Consider the following 19,885-nt stretch of genomic DNA (forward strand, 5'->3'; position numbering starts at 1 on the left):
AGTTTGGAAGAAGATCAGGAGAGAAAGATGTCACGGAAGCCAACATAGGAGAAAGGAGGGAGTAGCCCAAATGTCATATAACCCAGAGAGATCCAGCAGTGCATGCAGTTTAGTAGTCACTGGTGACTGTGGCAGCACACGTGGAACGTTTGTTGGGAGTAGAAACCAGATTGCAGTGGGTTGAGACGTGAAGTTGGTATTAAGCATGCCACAACTTAAAAAGAAAGTGCCATTTAAAGTATGTAATATAGCATGTGTCTGTTGGAATAAGAATGTTTTCCTTGTGTTGTCATCTTGGCATAAGCCATCCTTGTGACCTCTTCCATCCAGTACCCCGAGCTGATGGTCGCTTCCTACAACAACAACGAAGATGCTCCCCATGAACCAGATGGAGTGGCCTTGGTTTGGAACATGAAGTTTAAGAAAACCACACCAGAATATGTCTTCCACTGTCAGGTAGGAGTCAGCAATGTAAAAAAAACTTACATCTCCTACTAGACCAAATATAGTTCATGCTGCCTCGCATCTGTTTTATGTGGAGAAGAAAAACCGAGTTTAAAAATGGAATTGTTGACAATTTTGGAAAATTCCCCCACAGTAACCTAATGTCTGGGGAAAGTGGCAACCCTCTCCAAACAGTTCAGAAGCCTAGTTGGGGACTGTGTGTCATTTTCTTTCCATTTAAAACAGCCCCCATGATGATGAGTTTATAAAGACCTCGCACTTAGGAAGAAATCCGGGTGTACCACTTCCTCTGCTTAGCAGGAACGTATGTTTGCCCACCCTCGTGGACACCCTCAGAGCAATACCATTTCAAGTTCCGTCCTCTCTCTGAAATGCAGTTCAATGGGATTTCGCCAATTTTAAGTTTACGGGCACCATCTTGCTTTACAGGTAATAATACTTTTGTAGCCAGTTTAGGGTAAGATTTATCACTATCTTTCTTGAATTGTTGAGAAATATAGATACTGTTTCCGGTTTGCAACTAGTCTGGGATATTTTACTGCTTGTGTCTGCTGACACATTGGTCTTCTCTTCCATTCAACACAATACAGGCTGAAATTATGTCCCAGTTGCACACACTCGGCTTTGCCCTGTTGCCATGACTCTGCTGAAATAATAGGCCTTGGTAGTGGCCAATACACCAACCCCTTTATTAATGCCCCTCTCCTGTGATTACGCACAGGAGAATGCAAACAAATAGTTTAGCTCAAAGTTTCAATTCCTCAAATATTACGATTCAGAGGTCCTGAGTGGCAGATTACTCTGAAAACAAATACATTAGTTGAAGAGGATGGGTAAACCTGTTGATATTTGGAAGCAGAGTGCCATTTTATATCTAAGAGCTGAGTATCTTTTTGAACTAAAATATGTTTAGACTTTAGAACATGATCAGATATAATTTGGGGAACAAGAGCTGCTGGAGTAAAAGTCCCAGCTTCAACCTGATTGAGTAACCTCTAACTCTTACCATGTTTTTCTAATTTGCTATCTTAAAAACAAGAAGTCCTGGTCTGCATAGTAAATAACCTTTATTTTTTGAACCTTTGAAATAAGAACAGTTTATTTCTTTCTTTTTTTTGGATTATCAAATTTGTCAGTCTGATATGCTCTTTCTGTAAACATAGAAGGACAAAATCCTAATTTTATTCAGTTTAAAGAGTTTTGCTGAATTACCAAGAAAATACTAAAAGGATTATGGGATAAGCAGAAGCACATTTTTTGAAAAACAGTGAGTGCTATTTAAGCTATTTTGGTATTGTATAAAGCATATATTGAATTTTTTTTAATTTAAGAAGTGACACTATATTGTTTTGGTCGAAGTACATAATGTTTATCATAATTTAAATATTTTATTATATTAACTGATGAAAGGTAGCCTGTGGTAATAACAATTTGATAATGTGCTTAATATTCACAACATTGCACAGCAACAGGTCAGTAGGAACTAATACTAATGCTGAGTGAAGAGGCAAATTCCAAAAGTCTTTGGAATTAACTGGAATTTTCAAATTATCTGTTTTATCACACAATGGTTAATACAGGTATTGACTGAAAGGAGCATTCTTTCATCTCCTGGTATCTTTGGAATCATTTACTAAAAGCTTCACCAAAATGCATTTAACCTTATTTTTAGTTGCCCCCTTAAATGCTCCAATATATGTGTTTTAGAAGATACACCCTTGATTTTTTTTTTTTTTTTAAGTCAGAAGTACTCTGAATATCTTAACAAAGGATGCTGACTAAACTATCTCAGTATTCCCCAGATTCCTACTATTATCTTCACTTCATCTGGTGACCAGAAGCAGCTGGGGGTCCTAAACTCTACTAGCATTCTCACTGAGAAAGGGGAGAATTCTAATACTTTTAAACTTTGGGGTTAAGTGACATGTGCAAAAGAACAGTCTACTGATTCAAATGCTAATCACATCTAAATACCTTCACACCAACATTTAGACTTGTATTTGACCAAAAAAACTAGGTACTACAGCCTAGCCAAGTTGACACATAAAATTAACCATCATACCTAGATTTCACCTCAGAGCAATCCAGGAAACTAATACCTTTCACAACTCCTAAAGTCCTACTGATTTCAGATCACTTTGGGCTAGTGATCAACTTTGAAATTATTAGACCTTGAGTGGGAGCTTTCCTAAGAGGTGAGAAAAAAACAATAATTTGAGGACATGGGAATGTCTCTGTGACATTGATCTCTGAAAACAAAAAAGATGCTAACATGTTTTAAGAATCTACATTCATCGTGGTAAGCTCCCATTGCTCCCCAGATGAGAAACTGTGGCTCAGAGAGGCCATGAACCCGGGCAGGTTTCTGTAAATAGCAAAGCCAGGATTGAAGTCACCTCACATTTACTCTGAAGCCTGTGTATTGCCTCCTGCTTCACTAGTCAGGAATTCAGCCGGTTAACACCACGCAGGTGTGTGGCATAGGGGTCTGGGGAGAAGTGAATAGAGAGAAAAATGGAACAGAGATGTGTTTTCCATCTTACTTGATCAATTGCAATCACCTGGGCGACTTTAAGACCTCCTGATGCCTGCGTTTCATCCAGAGATTCTGATTTAATTAGTCTGGGGCACAGTCTGGTCATTTTTAAAAGCTCCCAAGTGAGTTGAAGATGCAACAATAGTTGAAAACCACTGAAATGTAGAGGAGAGATGAAGAAAGGGGGTGATAGGTGATGAAACTAGTTGGCTTCTTTATTAGGAAGTATGGCCCATCATTGGTTTTCCCCCTTTGGTCCAAAGTAGAGTGGCGTTTTTTGCCTTTGTTACTCTGATGCCCTCCCAGCTGACCCTATTTGAGAAATTTCCTACCAACTCCCTGCCCCTTCCCGCTTCACCTCACCTGGAGGAGGTGGAGACCTCCACGCCCCACCCCTCCTCCCACACACACTTATTTCCTTGAGCTCACTTATTGGTGGGATCTGCTTCTGTGGTGGTCAGAAGACCTAGAGTTGTTTTTCCAGGAGTGGACTCAAGACCACATTGAACACGACACAACGTGCGTTGGACAGTGCCATTTCTTTTGGGATAATGACACAGCTTGCTGTAGTTGATCTCCTTGAAGTTCGGATCACCTCCAGGTAAATATCAGTGACTGCCAAAAGAAAACAAAAGTGCCGTGATACTGAGTATGACAGAGCTGTTGGGAGACCAAAGCAGGGGTAACTTAGGCAGCCAGGGAAGGTGTAGGTGACTTAGTGGATGAAGGTGAGGTGGAGGGAAAAAGTAGAAAGGGCAGTTTGGCTACCATGCACTAACCATGGTAGTGCAGGGGGCATTTTGGAGAGCCCACAGAATTAAAATACACCTGAGAAAAACCGAAACCGCCGCTCACTGACCTATCACTTTTCTTCTTATATCCTTCCTGTTCATTGGTGAAGCTTATTTACTACAATTGGTCCTTTCCAGACATTATCTCACTGAAATTGGGTAGAATGAATGTGCTTCCACATTCTCCTATGATGTTCCAATAATTTCAAAATTAGTTTTCTTAGTAAGAAAGAGGACTGGGGGTAAGGAGGAGCTTACGGGTGCCTTATGATGATTGTACTTTTATCATTTTGGAATAATCACATTAACCATTTCTTGCTGATCTCTTGATTCTTCATATTTTTCGCAAGTGTATAGTTTTTTTTTTTTTTAAACATCTTTATTGGAGTATAATTGTTTTACAATAGTATGTTAGTTTTCCCTCTACAACAAACTAAATCAGTTATACATACACACATGCTCCCACATCTCCTCCCTCTTGCATCACCCTCTCTCCCACCCTCCCTATCCCACCCCCCCAGGCAGTCACAAAACACAGAGGTGATCTCCCTGTGCTATCGCAAGTGTATAGTTGCAAACAAATGCTATGGCTCAGAAAAACATCGTTGCAGGCCCTAGAAAACAAATGCACAAGATGCAGATATCAGTTCCGTTTTCCTTTGCAAAGACTGACAGGCTTTTAGTCTAATAGTAAAAAGATTGCAGGAGGAAGGCTCCTTTCTCTCTACTGAGAATAGCAAGGCCAAGTACCTTCCACTTTCGTGGGCAGTTTTCTGTCTTTACTAAACTGAATGTTTAGTGTGGGCTCTGGTCCTGCATTTTCTATTTTCATTTCAATGAGAGCCATCCGTACTTGGAAAACATCGGCAACTCTGCATAGAAATCAGCCACTCAGCCCCACCGCACCATCTGGCAGTGCTCCTGCTGTCTTCTGTAGTGGCTTCCACACACTGTCATTAGATTATGTGTCTGACCACCCTGCATTGCTTACCCTGGTGTGGTCTTTCTCTTTTAAATGCAATGAATAGAATCAGAAATATATATCTTAGAATTATCTGCATTGAGGTAAGTGGAAAAGCTATATTTAGAGGCTTGGCTTGGTCAGAGGTTTTTATTTTTACTCTTATTTTTTTCCTGATTTGGTTTCTTTGTTCTTGGCATTCTCTTTTTGAGGATTATCTGACGATGACCTGAAACTGACATAGACCTGAAGCTCTCCTGATTTCAGGGGAGAGCAGGATGTGAAGTGAACTAACCTCATTTGTGCCCGTGTTTAAAATCCTCAGCTGACTCCCCCCCCCCCCCCACCATGTGTGGCTTCGCTTCTCATTACGATTCTATAAAGGTTACAGGTGAGATTGCAGCTACAGCTTGAGCCATCCAGGGCTCCGTTTTGTGTGAGGTTCCTGCTGACCTCATCACCCCCACCCTCGCTGTGAGGAGTGATATGGGAACACAGGAGAGAATGTGGGCTGCTGGTGAGGGGAGTGGACAGAAAGGCAGGACTGGCAGCTCTGTTCCTAGCTGACCACACTGCTGAGTGACCCTGGGACAGTTGTTGAGGTGTTGTCATGTCGTGGAGAGAAGACTTCCCCTAGTCTCTGGTGGAACTGTGAGGTTTATTGCAATAAACTTGATTTCTTCTCCCATCAATTTTTGTTCCTCCCCCGGCTCAGACTGTGCGCTATAATCTAAATGAACAAAACAGCTATGGACACAAAGATATAAATTCAATGAATTTTCCAAGGTATATTATGACCAGAGAAGTGTTAGAATTTGACGTGAGGATTCTTTCTTAAAGGACAGGTAACTTCCTTATGGCCTGACTGATTTTTTTTTTTTTTTAAGTCATTTTCTAAGCTTTTCTCTTGAATGTGGCAAGGAGTGGTTACTCAGTAGAGGTCAGAAAAGAGAAGGGATGAATGAATAGAAAGTTCTTTGATACCTAGGGTTATGTATTCAATATGAGTTCCTGGGATGACAAAGTGAGGGCACATAATAGGTGCTTAGTGATTGGAGAACAAACTCCACAGACAAGGACGTGCTAAGTAATGTAAGAGCTAGTTTTCAAAGGCAGTGCTGGGTGGACTGCAGGATGGAGAAACACAAAAGGGGAAACCTCACTGTTGTTGTATAGATTGTGATACACATTTCAAAGTACACAGTTGTGGATAATTAAGGAATACATGCAACGTAAAGATAGAATTAAACTCTTACATAAAAGATGCAGATTATATGGATCAGACAAGAACAGAGGCACAGCAGGGCTATTTTGCATCTTTAGGAAAAAAGAAAAGGGAGTTAACACATATATGCTGAAATGAAACGCAGACACTCGGAAACACTTTTTTTTATGCCGATTGAGTGTGACTGGTCCCACGAACGAGTCTTGAGCTAGACACTGATTCTTATTAAACCAAACAGCAGAAACTTTTTTCTGTTTTGGCCCAGGAAGCTGGAAGCAGAGAAACTGCCTTGCCAGCTCTCATTCTTTATCTGCCTGCTTTCTAGAATCTTCTCCAAAAATTAAGAAGCAGCAAAACCGAGCATTGGGATACATCTAGGGAGATTAGAGTTAGCAGCAGGATTACAGCCAAGAGATTGTATCAGAGACGATTCCTCATCTGGAAATAGCAATGAGGGAGCTGTGTACCTGACACGTGACCAAGTGAGCTATTAGAAGCAGGGGATGCCAGGAGAGTCCACCTTTGAACACATTGTTTTTTAAATTCAAGCTGAAGTTTAACATTATTACAAAGCTACCTAAGACTTAAGAGCGTTTGGTCTGCCCCATTAATGTGCAAAGAAGTTGGAGGCACACAACCCAACATTGACGATTTTATTCAGTTCCCTAAATGCCCTTCCCTCCTCTTGCCATGCTCTGTGCTAAAACGGTCTGAACTGGGCTTTCTGTGGTTGTGCTTCATCAAGGAATTGCCCAGTAATTATTGGTGCTGTGCATTGAGCTCCAGACAACAGCATGAGCAAGGTTTCCGGCCTGTCACTCCCCTTGTCCTCACCACCCTGCTACCTGGCCGTTCACTGAGGTCACAAGTGCTTGGTCTAAGGGAAATGGGTGTTTTCAGGGGTCTGGGTTGAATACCAGTGGGGTTCTCCTTACCTCTTAGGATTATTGTGAGGATAAAAGAGATAATATAGGTGTATTAGTCTGCTCAGGCTGCCATAACAGAATATCATAGACTGGGTGGCTTAAACAACAGAAAGTAATTTTCTCACAGTTCTGGAGCTGGTAAGTTCAAGATCAAGGTGCCTGCCATTTTGGTTTCTGGTAAGGACTCTCTTCCTGGCTTACAGACTACTGCCTTTTAGGTATGTCCTCACATGAAAATAGAGAGTGAGCTCTTCTGATGTCTTAAGCCCCTCACAGGGGCTTCTCCCTCATGACCTCATCTAAACCTAATTACCTCCCAAAGGCCCCATCTCCAAATACCATCACATTGGGGGTTAGGGGAACATAATTCCGTGCGTAGCAATAGGTGAACATACTTTGAAAAGATAAAATTATTCTCTTTACATTTGGTTGTCTTCCTATTACTGCGTTTTAGTCCATCCCATGGAAGGAAGCTTAAATTTTGGTATTCTTATTTTCCTTGCTTGAGTATTTTGCAAAGAACTTTCACCTAACTTAGATGCGTTCACTCAGCAGACATTTATGGGGTACCCAGTATGGCCAGGTCCTCACAGCAACAATAGGCTAGAGCTGAGAAGAGGCTGTCTCCTCTCCAAAAGAACTCTTCAGTTTGCCCCCATCCCCGCCACGCCCTAGTTGCCGTCACCTGGCCAGTTCCTCTCTCTCTTTGGTTAGATCCTTATGTGTGCTTTTTTTTTTTTTTTTTTTTTTTTTTTTTTTTTTTTTTTTTTGCGGTATGCCGGCCTCTCACTGTTGTGGCCTCTCCCGTTGCGGAGCACAGGCTCCGGACGTGCAGGCCCAGCGGCCATGGCTCACGGGCTCAGTCGCTCCGCGGCATGTGGGATCTTCCCGGACCAGGGCACGAACCCGTGTCTCCTGCATCGGCAGGCGGATTCTCAACCACTGCGCCACCAGGGAAGCCCTATGTGTGCTTTTTAATACGTAAGTGACAAGTGAAGAGGAAACCTGAGGCAATTCCAAAGTTCTATCTTCCCAATCAAACTTTTGTTTCATAACTAAATGATGATGAGATATTTACTGAGTCCTAGGAGGCAGTTAAGCACATAGTGGATAAGAGTGGGCGAGAGGGCCATACAGCCTGGGATTGTAATTGGGGTCCCACCACTTAGAAGCTGTATAACTTTGGGCAAGTCATACACGAGTGTCAAATAAATGAATACGTATAAAGCATTTAGTGTCAGGCACAGAGTAAGTAACCAGTAATTGTCAGCTACAATTATCTACTATGCAGACTGTAATTCAAAATATGTGACAATCTGTATGGCATTGTCCAGGCAGCATAGATTAGGGCCCCTTTTGTGTCAAGTATCCCATCTTTAGTGGCTGAATGGGGGAGGTCATGACTGAAGGGTGCAGGAGGGAGGGTGCAGGGTGACCTGCAGCAGAGGAGCACTGGGAGGATGTGCGGAAAAGCATTTTTCTAACAAGTACAAAATAACCTCAATATTTTGATAACTGGTGCCGTTGTATTGGTACACATGGCTGAAGTAGTATCCTTGCTCTTCTGCTTCCACCATGTACTGGGTATAGATGCATTTGCTTCCGTGGCTTAATTACTTACCCTGATTGATTGCCTCAGGCAGAGGCTTCATAACGGAACCCACTGGTCTCTAACATAGCTCATGTGGCTGCACTGAATTCTGTACAGACTCGCAGGCCATTTGCCACGCTGGACTCGCTCTGTAGACCCCGAAGCAAGAGTAAGGAAGATGGGGCTGACCAGTGTTCTACTTTCAGCTAAGACTATATTAGCATCTCTGTGAAAAGCTATCTCTCCTAAAGACTTGGATCCAGGCCCCCCAGATGGGGCTTCCATCTTCCATCCTCTGAAATCTCAGATTGTGCTTTTCCTTTAGCCTACAACATTTTAGGCAGGAGCAGGTTTGAATTATACCGGGTGGTCTAAAAGGAAAGAGAAGTCTCAGAAAGGCAGCCCTGCCCCTCAGAGGTGTGGGTGTGGAGGATCCCATTCCAGGAAAGGAAACAGAAGCCAGGAGTGGACTGTCGTGGTACCCCAGATCATGTTAGCATCTGCCAGGAGTGTTCTAGGATGCGACCACCTCTGAATGAGGGCCTGTGCATTGCTTTGGCGTCTTTACATTCTAGGCACAGACTCACTCTGGACTTCAGGCCATCTATTTCTAAAGAATAGACATTTTTTCCCTTTATAAACTTGACCAAAACCTTCTACTTTGTGTCTGTGTCTAATTTATTTCAGACAGTGGCTCAGCAAAAAAGCTGACCTTTCCATTCTTTAACTTTTGAAATTATTTGAAAGCATTATTATCAAAGAGAATTTGTGGAAGGAGAATCATCATCCTTACTTCCAGGGAAAGTTTTTTTTTTTTTGCGGTATGCGGGCCTCTCACTGTTGTGGCCTCTCCTGTTGCGGAGCACAGGCTCTGGACGCACAGGCTCAGCGGCCATGGCTCACGGGCTTAGTTGCTCCGCGGCATGTGGGATCTTCCCGGACCAGGGCACGAACCCGTGTCTCCTGCATCGGCAGGCGGATTCTCAACCACTGCGCCACCAGGGAAGCCCGGGAAAGTTTTTTTTTTAACCTTTGCTGTGACAAGTGGTCCACCCTTTGCTTTTAGCATGCTTACATCTGATTCATAATTTTTTTTTTCTTTTGCGGTACGCGGGCCTCTCACTGTTGTGGCCTCTCTCGTTGCGGAGCACAGGCTCCGGACGCACAGGCTCACCGGCCATGGCTCACGGACCCAGCCGCTCCGCGGCATGTGGGATCTTCCCGGACCGGGGCACGAACCTGCGTCCCCTGCATCGGCAGGCGGACTCTCAACCACTGTGCCACCAGGGAAGCCCCATGATTTATAATTTTTTATTAAAATAAATTTTATTTTGCCTGTGTTGGGTCTTCGTTGCTGCGCGCGGGTTTCTCTAGTTGCTGTGAGCAGGGGCTACTCTTTGTTGTGCATGGGCTTCTCATTGTAGTGGCTTCTCGCTGTGGAGCACAGGCTCTAGGCACACAGGCTTCAGTAGTTGTGGCACATGAGCTCAGTAGTTGTGGCTCACAGGCTCTAGAGCACAGGCTCAGTAGTTGTAGCACATGGGCTTAGTTGCTCCGTGGCATGTTGGATCTTCCCGGACCAGTGCTCGAACCCGTGTCCCCTGCATTGGCAGGCATATTCTTAACCACTGCACCACCAGGGAAGTCCCTGATTTATAATTTTTAAATGATGTGTTCATTAGTAGCCAAAGAATTAAATGAGATGTTGCTTTTCTTAGGCGAAAGATTTAACTTAGTTTTTAATTGTAATCTCATAAATGCATTGAGTTTGTTACATGCTACAAATCGTTGTTGCCATAATCATTTTATATTTATACTCTTTGTAGTTGCTCTTCTCTAAAGTTGATACGTTTTCTCCTTTTGACTTGTTTTAAAAAGTATTTCCAGCATCTATGTACAATAAGGTGTGTTCTTTGCTTCTTGATAACGTTGTCTAGCATTATGTTGAATAGTTGAAGTTAAATTTATTCCTTATACAAGAAAAACCTATATTTAAAATAAGTTTGTTTTAAATATGGTCTTCTGGAAAGAGAAAGGGACAAGAGCAAAAAGTGTCTGCACGCACACACCCAGGACTCTAAAATCCTAGTCAAAAGCTATATTTTATAAAAGAGAATTATAGTAATGTTGATGGTTTGCCAAAACCTCAAGCAGTGACAAAATCCACAGAGTGTCCTGGAAGGGATGCCTTTGCAAAACCATGCCTCTCCAGATGGTTTGGATTAGAGATGTTTAAAAACACATGGCAGCATTAGTTTGGTTTAGAATTCATAGTTAATTCAGTAGATAAAATAATGCAAATTTGAAACCCTAGCCTGTGTATCAGAAAAATCATCAAATCTTATGATTGCTCTTAGGGGAGGTTGGTATGTGATGTGTTGATTTTTTTAAATGATCTAATTGAAATAATAAAATTAAGAAGGAGTAAAAAAGATTGAAAATACAAGAGTCTAAGTAAAAACTTTTCTTCTCTGCAGAATATTTATTCCTTTAAGCTGTCATATCCAATCAATTTGTATGGGATTCGATAGCCAATTGTCATTTCCTGAGATAAACTATGTAAAGAGGTTGTGTTACAGAGGCAGCATGAAAAAAAAATGGAAAAAATAATTCCAGAGCACAATGCAGAGAAAGACCAAAATGTCTTTAGAGTCCACAAAGTATGGCCAGGATCCCCTCACCTTGCTAAGAAAAACAGATAAGCAGCTTATGCACAGGTTTTCCCTTGGGCTTACTGAGCTTTTCCTCCTGCACGTACTACTTCTAAAGGAAAGTACTCTTGGTCTACATTTTAGTAAAGTATTTTTCTGTACGTGTGGTTTTCAATCTTGGTAGGGGTCTGTGTGAACAGTGATGTCGCACACTGTGTTCTCTGGCATGAGATGTGTAACAGTTACCCCAGGGCCCCAAAAGGCTCCATCACTAAAAGCCCGGCTCCTACTGTCCCCTTCCTTATGTCTAAAATCAGAAGTATCCCACAGCTGGGCAGCCGTCAAACAACTTCTGGAAAAGAACTGTGTGGGAACGAAATTCATTTAGTGATGTCTGTTACCATGTGTGCTACCTGCAGCACAAATAAAAGCATTCAGCTGTGTTGAAATTGGCACTAGAAGAATGTTCATCCAAGAGCCTTTCAGAAAATATGGGACGAAGATTCTACGAAAATAGAGCCAGAAGTTTTCAAACAACAGTTGATGGGCTTCTAAGGGCTTGCCCTTAAAGGGGGCACAGTGTTTCATTTCCCCAGAAAGGAACACATTTTGGCATTTTCTAGGTATAAAAACTAGAATTGTGGCTTTTAATGTCTGGAAAGAGCTCCACAATCGAAGCAAATGTGTTCCTTTAGCGGCAAAGTGTACACACACATACACACACAACACACACATGCAAAGAAAAATGTCGGGGAGAGTGGGCAGGTCCCGTGAACGGAATCTGTGGGCTCATGGAGATTTTCACAATTAATTTAACTTTGTTTTAGCAACAGAGACATTGTATTAGCCAATCTTAACTACTGATCCAGAGTTCTGCATCCATACTCACTTAATATTTGGAACCAGAGATTGTATTTTTTGTTTCATCTTCTAATAGTTTTTTAAATAGCTGGGATTTGCCTTTCCGTTTCAGTCGGTCACCATTATAAGATAGGCTAACCGTGTTCTGCTGTATTGGGTGGGGAGGGCATTGGTTTTTGTTTTTCTTTTTGTTTTTCGGGTGTTTGTTTCTCATATGAGTTAATATTTTGTCCACAAGACCTATCAATATGTAGAATTGTAGAATCTCAGGGTTTGGAGATACCTTCATGGTTTTCTGGACCAGCCACCTATTCACGCCTGAATTCTCTTGAATGATTTCTTCTTCCCCTGCCAAGTCGTCATCTTGCCTTGCTTGAACATGGCTTATGCTCCTGACCCAGGGCAGACCACCCCATCTCTGGCCAGTGCTGCACTTTCCCAGTGAGCTTACAGCAGAATGACGTTCTACCCTAAAGGACTGCTCATCACAGACAGGCAAAATCACCTTGGAATGTCAAGGGAAGCAAGTCCGGGAGCAGGGCAGCAGGCTTTGGGTTGCTTTGGGAGTGGGAAAGCACTTAAATACAATACTGACTGTCCTCCCCCTGCCCCAACCTTCTCATGTGTCTCTCCATCTTTGTCCTCACCTGCCTTCTTTCACATCATGTCATCAAAGGCATTGACAACATGTGTCAATCTTACTGCCATTAAAATTCTTGAAAAGACTTCCCTTTGGAGGAAGGTGCTTAGGAAGAGCTCTGCCCGCTCCCCACCAACCTGCTTGTACCTGTGCTCCACCTCCTTCCACCTCCCCCACCTGCCAAGCCACACTTCCGATCATGCCCTATACCTGTTTCATGGCACTTTCTTTAATATGGTCAAATTGTGAGGACTTGCTAAATTTCAGAACTGGATTTCACCTGATTTTCCCCTTTAAATAGTGAAAGCTGCTGCGACAGGCTTAATACAAACCTCCTGCCTTCAGAACGTTACAGTATGTTCTCCCCCTTGTAAGAGGGACATTTGAGCCAAGTTCTATAAAACATCGCCAATTCGGACAGCTTGGAGAAAGGAGGCCAGTTCTTAAATCAGATATGGCTTTGCTAGAGGAGACCTGGATAACGAAATGAATTTTTTGAAAAGTAAATAATCATACCCTTCAAACTATCCTTTGTACAGATAGTAATTTTCATATATATTAGGTCCTCTGATATGATATCTGCTGATTTAGGGCATTGTTACTCTTGGTGTTAATATATTTTCTTTTTTTTTTTTTTTTTTTTTTTTTTTTTTTTTTTTTTTGCGGTACGCGGGCCTCTCACTGTTGTGGCCTCTCCCGTTGCGGAGCACAGGCTTCGGACGCACAGGCTCAGCGGCCATGGCTCACGGGCCCAGCCGCTCCGCGGCATGTGGGATCTTCCCGGACCAGGGCACGAACCCGCGTCCCCTGCATCGGCAGGCGGACTCTCAACCACTGCGCCACCAGGGAAGCTCTATTCTCATTTCTGTATGTGATAACCTGAACTAGTAAACAAACATTGGGGGCCTGATTGCTTTAATGAACAGGTAAAAAGGTTTTGTTGTTTGTATATGATGGTTTATAATGGACACATATGAAATGCTTGAGGGACTTAGAAACTGTTTATTACCCCACACTATTAATTTCATTAGCAAGTAGTATTTTTCATAGACAGTATAAAGGGAAACCAGTTAGCCTCTATTATCCTGTAATAATTTCACAGCTAGTTAGGTAGTTCTTGTGTTCTAGAAACAATGTCTTCTCAGACCCATATTATTTCAAAACCCTTATGGATATGTTGTCCATATCATGGAAATTTATCCTTACAGACCCAAGACTGTTGAATCTTGCCTATCAGTGGAATGAATTCAACCCATAAGTATCTTACATTGCTGCTCTCAACTTCAAAACTCCTCTACAGCAAGGAAGGATATAAATGAGCAAGTAAATCATATATTGCTATTCTACATAGTTCCCACTGAAAACCTTTAATGAGTATAGATGTGGCTAGTTCATATCAATAATGTTTGGGAGCATAATTCTGAGAGAGCAGAGAGCTGCAAAATATGGTACCTTGGGGAGAATGAAAGTGCAGAAATAGGGCAAGTCTTTGTTTTTACCTGCAGAATACAATTTGCCACACCCCTCGGTTGATGGCAGGTCAGCCCAAAGAAAAGCACTCTAAGCATCTGTACAGCATATTTTTTTTTTAAAGACCAGTGGGGCTTCCCTGGTGGCACAGTGGTTGCGAGTCCGCCTGCCGACACAGGGGACACGGGTTCGTGCCCCGGTCTGGGAAGATCCCACATGCCGCGGAGCGGCTGGGCCTGTGAGCCGTGGCCGCTGAGCCTGCGCATCTGAAGCCTGTGCTCCGCAACGGGAGAGGCCACAACAGTGAGAGGCCTGCGTACAGCAAAAAAATAAAATAAAAATAAAAAAACCAGTGGATTTTTGCTGCCTAGTTCACATGCATCAAGGTAAGAAAGATGATCCCATGGAAAACAGGCAATATCAGTTAAAACAAAGTTTGGTATAAATGCTAAGACCTATATTAGAATTTTTTATGCCCAAAGCCTGATTACTTGGAGTCTGAATTCTATTCTCTCTCTCTGGCAGTGAGCCTGAGGGGCCACGATCCGTTTCACTAGTTCAGCTAGTTCAGTTACCACCTGTGTTCCAACAGTGAAGTCAGACCGCGAGGAAAGGCAGCTCGCTGGGCTGCTCAGATCCATATCCCCTCAAGCCGCTCTATTTATTATTCCACTAGGGAATGCTCTGCCCTTGAAGGCTGATCCGATGAGGGTGGGATGGCAGGCAGCAGGTATGCCATGAACAACAAACCCATATTTTTAACATATGTTTAATTTGAGTAACTCTCCTCCTTTAAAATACCTCTTGATTTTAAATCCACATCCTGATTTGCCCACTCTTGTTACCATTTTCTGCTGCCTGTTCTGAATTAATCCTTTGAGGTGGTCATTCCCCGGAAAGAAAAAAGGAAAATGAGAACAGAGATGCAAAGTTGGGAATGTGAATGAAAGAGGATGGGAAGGGGATCATTAAGTAGAGTCTGCTTCCAGGAGCTAGGTTTTCTTTGAGCTGTGGAAGACAAGAGAGGTAGAGGAAGAAGAGAAATACAAGGAAAAGGCACTCAAAAGGTTATCCGTTAATATCCCTACTGAAGAGTGGAAATCATTTTTTGCAATAGAGCTCAATTTACAAAGATTATTTTCATTCTCCGTCGTACTTCATCTCAAAAAATTGATATAATCTAAAAAGTGGTTAAAATTATTAAAATAGTTTCCATAGCAGAAAATTAAATGATTTTACTAACTGTCAAAGTCAGTGTTTAAACTGAGATAATTTGAATTATACTTTATATAGTGATCATGTCACGGGGATGTCTAAACATTCTTTGTAAAAGTAATAATCCCTGATTCTGCTTTTTCATCAACAGAAAACTGACTAAAGGTTAGAAATATTAGCCACCAACTGCTGTTATTTGTAAAACCTGCAGAGAAGGCTGCTTTTCTTGAGGAATTCTGAGTTAATAATTCCCAGGTGAAGAATGTATTTTAACCCTTTAAGGAGCCTTTCTACTTTTTTCTCAGGTATATTTTCAGATCATGAAACTTCTTCAAATACTTGATTTAGGTTATATTTTAAAGTGCAATAGCAATATCTTATGCTATTAAATATATTATAAAGTAGCAATATATTATGTTGCTTCATGTCATCAAATTCATTGTCCCTATTTCTCTGTATTAATTCATCTATCTACCTATCAAATCCCAGGTTTTCCTAAGCCACACCAGACTGGTTAAATGAGGTCTTGTTTATAGTATAAACTCTGTTTCTATAATTCTCATCCCATCTGCAATTTGAGATTTCCAGGTTCTTCAAATTCTCTCACTGTTTTTCTGGAAGCTTCTAGAGGTTCCAAGTATGTGCATGAATAAGGTTCCACAGACTGCCTGTGAAGCTGAAGGCAGCTGGCTGGAGCTCCAGCATCCAGGCCCCACCACCTTCCCCTATGCTCTGACCCCATCAAACATCTCAGGGGTGGCCCTCACTCCCTCCATTGCGAGCTTCACAACCATGTGCTGGTTTCTATTGCTGCAGCATCATTGTTGCTGCCGTGCTCCAGGGCCCTGAACAGTCCAGTGACTTCTAGAACTGAAGCCCGTCAGGTCAGGGCATGTTCCATAAAGAAGGAGACCGAATGATTTTCTCCCCTAAGTGTGTATTCTTTGTGTCAAGGAAGCCTAAATAAGGCAAGCTGGTACCCCACTCTCTCCAAAGTTCCTCATACATACAGTCTTTATATTTTACCAGTAGCACCCTAATGCCAATAGAGTTCTCGTGAACCTGTCCCAACTAATCTGCTATTCACAACTACCCAAATGGTGAACACTGCTTAGGCTGAAACCTGCCTACCTGTTTAATTTTATTTCAAGTTTGAAATACGGTCATCTTTACTTCAATGATGGGACAGTCTGCATTTTTTTTTTTTTTTTTTTGGCGTTACGCGGACCTCTCACTGTCGTGGCCTCTCGCGTTGCGGAGCGCAGGCTCAGCGGCCATGGCTCACGGGCCCAGCCGCTCCACGGCATGTGGGATCTTGCCAGACTGGGGCACGAACCCGTGTCTCCTGCATTGGCAGGCGGACTCTCAACCACTGCGCCACCAGGGAAGCCCGGACAGTCTGCATTTCTATGCAGAAGAATTCAGACACTTATCATGCCTAGCACCATGTAAACTGCCTATGAGGACTTTATCCCTCTTCGCCTGGGTCACAAGCAAAAGTGAGTGATCTGAGGTCATTGCAATCTACAAAACTGAAATAACTGGTGCATGTTTTACTCAGAACACTCCCACCGTGGTGTCACCCGACTTAAGACTTAGTGTGAAAGGTTGAAAGTGGAGTGGAGATAGGAATGGTTAGGTTAGTTTGTGGAAAAGGCCTTTGGAAATCTGAGCTAGCTCGCCTGCGGAGGGAGGCGACCTCACATGAAGAATACCTACCTCCTACCTCAAGATCCTGCAGATGGTTTGGGGATGGTTGGTGAACCACAGGTATTCCTAAGGCTGGTTCCTATTAGACAGGGAGAGCTAGAAGCCTCGCTTTTCCTCATCCTTGCTGAGGAATGAAACCAATAAAATCAGTTACTATTTAGACAAGTGAGTGAGTGCTGTTCATTTGGGAGAGAATGTTCCTGGGGAGGGACTGACCAATAGAGGCCAGTGAACGGCTTTTGGTGGCAGGGGGAGGGCACAGCTAGAGAGTAGTTCAAGTAACGCAAGAATCAATGGCAACTCTGTTAACATCATTTAAGTTAAGTCTACCTAAATCAAAATCATAAGGAAACCTTGCCTTTGCATATAAATATATTTTTGCATATATACGTGTGTGTATATGTATATATACACAGTCATTCCACAAATAAAACGTAGTTCAAAATCTGGCACAATGACTCTCTACACAGACTGAATTCTATAGAAGAATAATTCCTAAGAGAAGTTTGTATTGCCAGATGCTTGGCATCATGTAGTCAAAACATTTTGAATGTGTTTTAAAATAGTCTTCCAGATGTGTGACAACTTGTTGCTAGCTATATAGCCCTTGTCTACATTTTGGAAGGGGGTGTGTGTGTAAAACTGAGGCAGTTTATTCAAATTATACAGGAAAATGAAACTCTTATTGCCTCTTTGGTCTGATTGCCTTGGAAGAAAGTAGTTTAATATTTTTTTTTTTGGCATGTCAACCAATTTCTTCAACTCTGCATTTGACCTGGCAAATGTAGACACAGAACTTTCCACAGTACTTTGTATTTGCCATATGAAAGGTATTATTGCTACCAAGTTATGATATTTTTGGACTCTAAAGCAGCTATTTAGAAATTCAACTTTATTTTGTGTTTGTCTTGCTTCTTGAGAGTAAATAAATATCAGTTTCCCCAGTTTCTTTGCATTTTAAAGCTCATGTTTAAGAATATGGAATTAAATAAGGAAAAAAGAAAATGTATTACAGATTGGTTTACCATTGAACTAGATTTTCCCATAGTAATTCACATTCTTCAGTGAGAGCTATGTGCTATGTTAGACCCACCTCCGGAGGTTTAAATGTGCAAGCAGTAGGTGCTACATCTTTTTAAAAATTAATTAATTAATTTTGGGTTGCGTTGGGTCTTCGTTGCTGCGCCAGGGCTTTCTCGTTGCAGTGAGCGGGCATCTCGTTGCAGAGCACGGGTTCTAGGCGCGCGGGCTTCAGTAGTTGTGGATCACAGGCTCTAGAGTGCAGGCTCAGTAGTTGTGGTGCACGGGCTTAGTTGCTCTGTGGCATGTGGGATCTTCCAGACCAGGGCTTGAACCCATGTCCCCTGCATTGACAGGCGGATTGTTAACCACTGAGCCACCAGGGAAGTCCTGGTGCTAAATCTTTAATGACCTACTGGAACTGCAGGAAAAATTGCTCAGGAGAATTTGCGTCAGGTGAGTCTTGTACAGTTATTTCCTCTAGGCCACAGAGAGACATTCTGTTTGTACTTAAGATAATCAGTAAGTAAATCTGTGGACTTTGATATAATTTGGTATCTTTGCCAGGTTTAAAAGAAGAGAATGCCTGGGGTATCAAATTCTGAAGTGTTGTTTCACGTCAATCTAGTTCTCAATACTTATCTTTCTATCAACATGCTTAAGTACAGTGTTTGATTTCCAATTATTCCCAATTACTCTTTAACACCAGTTATATATGATACATTGATAGAACTGGGAATAGGGCAAATATTGAGTTGTCAGCCCTTTCTGAATGCTACAGTTAAGTTAAAGATGATAGGGTTTCTGTAATTGTTTTGATTAAGAACTGGTAAAAGTTTGCCCAAGTGATGCAGACTAACAGGCATAAAATGTCAGTTTTTTTAAAACAATTGAAAAACTTCAAAATGAAAATATGTAATTGTCCATCACTCAAGTTCCTTTAGATTACCTGCCAAAATCACCCTGAAACTTGACCTGCATTGGGGGAGGAGGGTTGGGTGACAGTTGGAGGTAGATTATTGTCATATTTTTAATGCCATGAGGACAAATTTGAAAAAGTTTTGACAGACGGTGTCTGAATCTTGATATGATGGCTGGTAGCACCTCTAGTGGGAGAGTAGTTCATTGATCGTGACTTAGATTTGAAGCATTCATTTTGGAGGAAGAAGATGTGTGACTCAGGGTGTTAATAATGACAGAGCTTGGGATTTTCCTGGTAGGATTCCAATATGCTCTGTGCATCTTTACTCCTGCCTGAAGATTACCACCTCCTCTTTTTTGTTGGTTGATCTGTCTGAAATGGTAATTGGAGAAAGGAGTTCAGTATGAAATGGGATGCAAGGGAAGTGGAAAGGCTATATCTTTGTGTGACAGTGAGCAATTCACATAACTTGGTTGGGAAAAATCTGTCACAACAGATTATATTCTGTCTACCAGGTGAAAGAGTTGGATAGAACCACAGTACATTTTTACAGCCAAAACAGGGTGAAGTGCACATAAACTTGAATGAGTATGAAGGTTGCGTGTCTGGGAAGGATCAGAAATGTCCAGTGTACCTGTGACTGCGACTTTGGCTAGTGATGAGCCATGGAAATTAGCTAACCTTATAAATAATTAAACGTGTTTAGCTTACTATTTTCTCAAAATATTTACAAGTTGATCAAATATTTATTGAACAATGTGGTAGGCAGAATAATGGCTACCTTCTAATACCAGGAAACTGAGTGTGTTACCTCACATGGCAAAAGGGACTTTGCAGATGTGATAAATTAAGGCTCTTAAGAAGGGGAGATTGTCCTGGATTATCTGGATGTGCCCAGTGT

General features: G+C 42.1%; 1 protein-coding gene across 7 annotated transcripts in view; it reads left to right on the forward strand.

The window, feature by feature from the left end:
* The window catches only part of DYNC1I1 (dynein cytoplasmic 1 intermediate chain 1), a 340,222-nt gene that overhangs the window by 217,156 nt on the left and 103,181 nt on the right, over positions 1-19,885 (forward strand). For all 7 annotated transcript variants that reach the window (XM_059074839.2, XM_059074842.2, XM_067042542.1 and 4 more), the window contains one exon: positions 331-456. In XM_059074839.2, the coding sequence (XP_058930822.1) occupies positions 331-456 (126 nt within the window). The remainder of the gene's footprint in view (positions 1-330; positions 457-19,885) is intronic.

Source organism: Kogia breviceps, chromosome 9, assembly GCF_026419965.1.
Source record: "Kogia breviceps isolate mKogBre1 chromosome 9, mKogBre1 haplotype 1, whole genome shotgun sequence".
NCBI lineage: Eukaryota > Metazoa > Chordata > Mammalia > Artiodactyla > Physeteridae > Kogia > Kogia breviceps.